The sequence below is a fragment of the Urtica dioica genome, chromosome 7, assembly GCF_054948205.1.
Source record: "Urtica dioica subsp. dioica isolate 48M chromosome 7, U.dioica_male_clone48M_v1_H2, whole genome shotgun sequence".
Taxonomy (NCBI): Eukaryota; Viridiplantae; Streptophyta; class Magnoliopsida; order Rosales; family Urticaceae; genus Urtica; species Urtica dioica.
The window spans coordinates 35666098-35672153 of NC_142762.1; the positions used below are offsets into that span (position 1 = coordinate 35666098).

The 6056-nt window shown below is 38.1% G+C and overlaps 1 protein-coding gene across 1 annotated transcript; it reads right to left on the minus strand.

Moving 5' to 3' along the window:
- Positions 1–3761: 3761 nt before the first annotated feature.
- Positions 3762–5799, minus strand: LOC149391111 (peroxidase 1-like). The gene is made up of 4 exons (XM_089621361.1): positions 5488–5799; positions 5116–5313; positions 4825–4990; positions 3762–4443 (listed from the first exon to the last, which is right to left on the minus strand). Exons 1-4 carry the CDS (start codon positions 5695–5697, stop codon positions 4037–4039), a joined length of 981 nt encoding a protein of 326 aa, XP_089477487.1. The 5' UTR covers positions 5698–5799; the 3' UTR covers positions 3762–4036.
- Positions 5800–6056: the final 257 nt, after the last annotated feature.

Here is a 6056-nt window from a genome sequence, read left to right on the forward strand (position 1 = left end):
TAAATACCAATTTGAAATTTTCGAACTTGATGGCACACGGCCAAGGTGATTTGCGCAATCCCTAGTGCCAAAAAACCTAATTCGACTTTTCCATGTGTGCAAGGCCCAATTGCTTAAAACTCAATTAATCATTTATTTACTTGGTCCAACAATAAACAAATAATTAATAACTGTTTATTTACTTGATCAAACAATAAATAAACAATTCTACCATAAATATTTATTTAATTATGCGAATACCCGTTTTCCAGAATTAATGTTGTCAATCACAATTACAGCAAGTGAGATTAATAATGATAAACATTATTATACGAAAGTTCTTATCCGCCTTTATCATAGCCGAATCGGGGACTATGGACCTAGTAATAGAAGCTTAACAAATCCGATGAAAAAGACGAAATAGTCTTTTCTCTTTTTCCATCTATTCGTTTAATCTTGGTCAAATACTTCACCTTGTAAGCCAAGACTGAACTCTCCTTTATACTAGAATTATATTTACTCATCGTGACGAGTGTCCACTGATATAGTCAGTTCGTGATCAAGATCCTGCAGGTTCAACCCGTGTCAAGATAAGTCAATTTTTCCGTTATACTTCTCTTGATACACCTAAGCATTGTTGCTTCCCCAGCGAAATATTCTTTCGAACGTTACTTACTTCGAAAGTGCTAGCAATCTATCGGTTATGGAATCAACCCTTAGGTGAGTGAACATTAACCTTCTTTCAGGAAGGCTGGATTCCGTATATGTAAATCACTTCCCACTCGAATCATGCTCTGAGAGACTCCCAAGACATAAGCTGTGATTAGCATGGATAACCTTTTAGCGAATGAGTCAAAGAGCTCAGTAACATGACTCAGTGTCCATGATCACTTCAGGATTCAGATCAAGTCTCACTGTGACCATCATAGCGGCCTCGGTTAGTGTGTCGTAACGGTCCTTAAACGACACATCTACAACAAAGACCTGTCCAAGTCATACACTTACCACAAGTGTAGAATGCTCCCACATAGTGATCAGCCTTCACCTATGTGTTCCACATATATGACTTTAGATATAGCTTTCCAGGCGTATATCAGTCATCGACCTCGTTTTAGCTCACCGCCCAAACTCAGGTGCCCAGCACGTGACTCAGTTTAATATGGAGGCTATGGAAGATAGTTGTTATTGATTCTAATTGTTTAGAAATCAACCCACTAATCATATAATGCTAATAATGTAATCTTATTATCGAATTTAGTAATCATGTGTTCATTATCTTCAAGTGGGCAATATTCCCAACACATGATAGCCCAACATTTTCAAGGAGATGTCGGTTTTTCCGCTCAACTATCTCATTTTATTGTGGGGTATGAACACACGAGTTGGAATAAACTATGTCTTAGACTTTGAAAAATAAACCGAGCTCTTAGTTGAAGTAATCCATGGCATCATCTGTGTGGACGATTTGAATAGAGGTGTTCAACTGAGTTTGGATGGTTTAATGGAAAGATTTGAATAGCTCGATTGTTTCTGACTTGTGTTTCATTAGGTATACCCAACTTAGTCTCATGAGATCATCAACAAAGAGAAGAAACCACCGAGCTCTGATAATGTTTGAAATTTTTTAGGGCCCCCAGATATCACTATGTATTATTGCAAAAAGATGAGAGTGTTTATACAGATTGAGATATATAATACGAGCTACGACTCCGTAAAACAAACTCACACATATCTCACTGAATAGAATTGACATCTTTATTGATGAATAAAGAAAGAAACATTCTTTGAGGTACAAAAAATTTGGATGTCTTAACCCAAGGTGGCTCAACATAATTTCTCTGTGAGGTGATGGAAAATTGGCTATTTGACGTTGGTGGGAGGAAATGTTGGTCTTGAGGATGTAGAGCCTGGCACGGAGCTTGACATTACCAATTTGTTTCCCCGAATCCTGGTCCTGAAATACACATAACCATCATCAAATATAGCTCGACATCGAGAGTCTTTATTTAGCTTGTGTACGGACAATAAGTTTCAGTGTAATTGTGGCAAGAAGAATACAAAATCAAGCTTTAGAGTCTCTGAAATGACCACATTTCATATGCCAATAACTTTAAACTTAGATCCACTGGCTATGGTGACATATATATTTTTATCATATAGTGAGTACTTGGTGAACAAATCTCGATTACGAGTCATATGGTCAAATCTAAGCCGATGGACACTCCCAGCTTACATGGAAAGCTCGAGAAGTGTTACCTCGTTGGCAGCGTGTTCCTGAGCTTTCTCCCTCGAGCTGAACTTGTTTGATGAGTTGTTGGAGAATTACGAGCTAGTCACTATTGAATGGAGAAACACCCGAGGTGGACATCAATGCAGTGGAAGTGGTAGACACTAAATTTCCGTTTGAGTTAGGATCTTTGGTATCACGAGGTGATTTCAAGTTTGGTGGTTTCCCATGAATTTTTCAACATGATTCTTGAATGTGACCAAGTTGTCTACAACGGTCGTAGTAGGGCCGGACTTTGTGCGGCTTGTTGTTTACGGATGCTCGGGCTGCTAGGCCTTCATCACAGGTGATGAGAGCTGATGAGTATGTGCTTGGCTTCGAGCTTGGAATAGATTGATTTCCTCCAACCATGATTTTCGTCATACTTTCTTCATGTATGACCACAAAGAAGGCATCTCGGAGAGATGGTAGTATTTTCGTACTGAGAATCCTACCGCGGACTTCATCTAAAACCTTATTGAGCCTAGATAACAGTTTGAGCACACGTTTGGTATGCACAATTCTGTGGTAGAGCTTTGCGTCTTCAGGACAGGTCCACCGGTTGTGTTCGTAGAGATCAATTTTCTGTCAGAGAAAGCGAGCTGAAGTACTGAGTAACAGACATCTCTCCTTGACGCAAGTCATGGGGATTTCTTTCAGTCTCAAATAGAGCAGATGTGTCTTCTGAGTTTGAGAAAATTTCTCTAGCTGCTTCTCAGATTTCTGCCGTTGAGGAATAGAGCAGGATGGTCTCCCTGATTTTAGAGTTCAATGAATTTATCAGCCAGGACATCACCATGTTGTTTTCAGTCTTCCAACCCTTGTATGTCAGATCTTTGCACTTCGGATCTTTGGCAATGCCGGTGAGGTAGACGTCATTGCTTCGCCCATAGATGATTGTGACCACTGGAGAAAGTTTTGGCCATTGAGTTTGTGGCTCGTGACATGATGAGAGAATTGATCGGAGTTTAACTTAGTGAGAATTTTTTGGGAGGCGGGTGAAGTGGTATTGAAGCAAAAAAAATTTCGAAGATTTTCATGATGATTTTGTTTCTGGGTTGTGATACCATGTAGAATTTGAGAGAGAGAATCGAAAAAGTAGAGAGAGTTCCGAAATTATAATAAGCTAGTTGTTATTATGAATAATGAATATACAAGTATATATAGAGTCATTATCAAAAAATTAATAAATGGGAACATTCCTTAACTACATCGAAAAAAAAAAGAATAAATATACACAACTTTCGATATTACGTTCACAACATTGGTGGTGATTTCGAGGATGCATGTGGTAATAATTAAGTTGGATAGATACAAGCTCTTTTTAAAACGAAGTAGACTAATACAGAATAAGATATGTGATTTTATATTACACATTATCTTATAATAAACGTTAGAAAAGATTAGCTGAAAGAGTTAATATTTTAGTACTCGTAGTTATAATTATGATTTCCAGTTTTTTAACATAACATAAGAAAAAAAACATAAAAACAAATAACCAGCAAATAGACATCAATAAACAAATTAAGGTTCAGTAGTAATTTAATAAAGAAATAAAATTCATAGGCGAGCTAGCAAAAGCACACAAATTTTTCTTTAGAAAAAAGAAGAAGATAGAGCCATAATACATAAATTAATACGTATAAACCACTGAAAATATATTACAATTGAAGGGGACATCAGACAAATTTATATGTCCGAAATTATTGACATAAAGAGTACCATCACATGACCAGCTACCAATATAATAACACCTCAACTTAATGATTCTTTTTCTATTCATCAGCCAAATCATTTAGAGTTGACGACAGAACAGCGAGTCCTGATCTCGCCAGAGACTCCGGTGAGGACTTCAATCCGAGCCATCCTCTCCATGGACTGAGCGAACTCGGTGAAGAAGTCAGCGGGGTCCACGAGCTCACCTACGGTCTTGCTGGCGATCTTGTCGGTGAGGAGAGCCGCGTCAGAGACGAACATGCCCTTTTGCTGCTTCAGCGCCGAGAAGTAGTTGGAGTCGAATTTTTGGCCGCTTCCGGGGTCCATCTCGAGGCTGGTCACTCGGTCGGTCGGAGAACATTTTGAGCGGAGAAACTTTGCGTAGGTTGGGTCAAGAGAAGGGTCTTGGTCACCTTTTCCGGTGAAGTTGTACAGCCTGGCGCTGAATAGATTGCAATGCCCTACTCCTATTGTATGTCCTCCTGCATCGTATTGAATACATGATAAAGATATTAGTATTTAAAGAGCTCTAAATACTCAGATTGACTCGTTAATTTGTTAGTTATTATTTAAGGAGATTTAGAGTTGATTGAAGGGATTTAATTTGGGCTTTTACTTGGGTTTACTTTAATGTATGTAACACTCAGCACAAAACGGATTGGAGACAATAATTAGACTTAGGTGTAAGAGAATGACTTTCCGTGATTGTAAGTTTCCTCTAGAAGTTATTTACTACAAAAAAATATATTCTAGGAGAGTCCCGTGATTTAATCATTGGCTTTTATTATCATTTTAAAAAACAATGAATAAAGTAGAGACTGAATTCTGCTTAATGTAAAAATCATGATCAGTAGTAAAATAACCTGACAAAACAACGAGGTCGTGGACGGTGAGGCCTTTGTTGGCGAAATTCTTTTTGAGCTGAGCAAAGTTATTGAACGGCGACGGAATATTCTGAAGCACCTCCGCGGCTATCGACTTTCTTCCGTCTCTCCGCCCCGTCAGCACTTCCCACAACGGTTCCTTGAACTGCAAAAATTGATCTTACATATTAGTTTCGTTACGCACCTTGTATGAATATTCCACCTTACACATATAATATTCATTATTATAATATTGTTCACGACTACATACATATTAGTTTCGTTACGTACCTTGTATTGGTGAGACACGGCATCTCTCGTCGCCAAAGTGAGAATATCAGCACAAGATACAGTGTTTGGGCATTTCTTCTCGAGCTTAGCTTTGATATCTTCGATCACGTCGAAACCCGACAATGACAGGTTCGGAATCGCATCCCTTTCCGCGGTATTACCCTTGGTTGAGCTCAAAAGAACCGACGCATCGCATCCCTAAGATCAACCAGGAGATAATTAATAACTTGTTATCTTCAGAGAGCATATATGTATGTATGTAGAAAAAAAATAAAAAAAATTAACGAGGTAGGGTTTTTCTGTCGTTGTCACAGACGTATTTACGTACTTGCAAAAATGAGAATACATATAAATATATGGTTATTTACGTACCCTAACGAAACAGTCGTGGAAGTGCATTCTAAGCAACTTAGCAGATAAGCTTGGGTTTTTGTCAACATGATCCTCTATGGTCTTCTTCACAATATCCTCTGCGTCACGACACGTGTCCTTGTAGAACTTCTTCCTGAGCTTTACTTCTTGAGAATAGCCCAGAGAGCTACAAAAGACTAGACACAACAGCAAGAAAGCGACGAGTTTCATTTCTTAAATTTACTAAAGAGGGTTTCTTTTTTCTTCTTTATGCTGAGTAGTAAGAGAAAGAAGGAGGAGTATATTTTCTAGGCTGAGTGTTCCATTTTATATGGCTTAGTATGTATCAATTCACGTCCTCCTGAATATTCAAGTGATAAATCAAGTCAAATTTGTACAGGATATGGCTAGAGACAAAGCGAATTGACAAGTAAAAATAATATTCTCTTGGTCCCCATTGCCACCTAAACTATGATGACTTTCTATGTTTTCATTACTTGCCAAATGGATATCTTATCACATGCATTCTTTATTAATATTAAACGATGTCTATGTCGGATGGAAAGATTCTCCAATCGATGCTATTTCTT

Coding starts and splice junctions, on each gene's coding strand:
- LOC149391111 (XM_089621361.1), bottom strand. CDS start 5,697: ATGAAACTCGTCGCTTTCTTGCTGTTGTGTCTAGTCTTTTGTAGCTCT. Junction 5,314..5,487: donor TCCACGACTGTTTCGTTAGG/GTACGTAAATAA, acceptor GGTTGATCTTAG/GGATGCGATGCGTCGGTTCT. Junction 4,991..5,115: donor CCGTGTCTCACCAATACAAG/GTACGTAACGAA, acceptor CAATTTTTGCAG/TTCAAGGAACCGTTGTGGGA.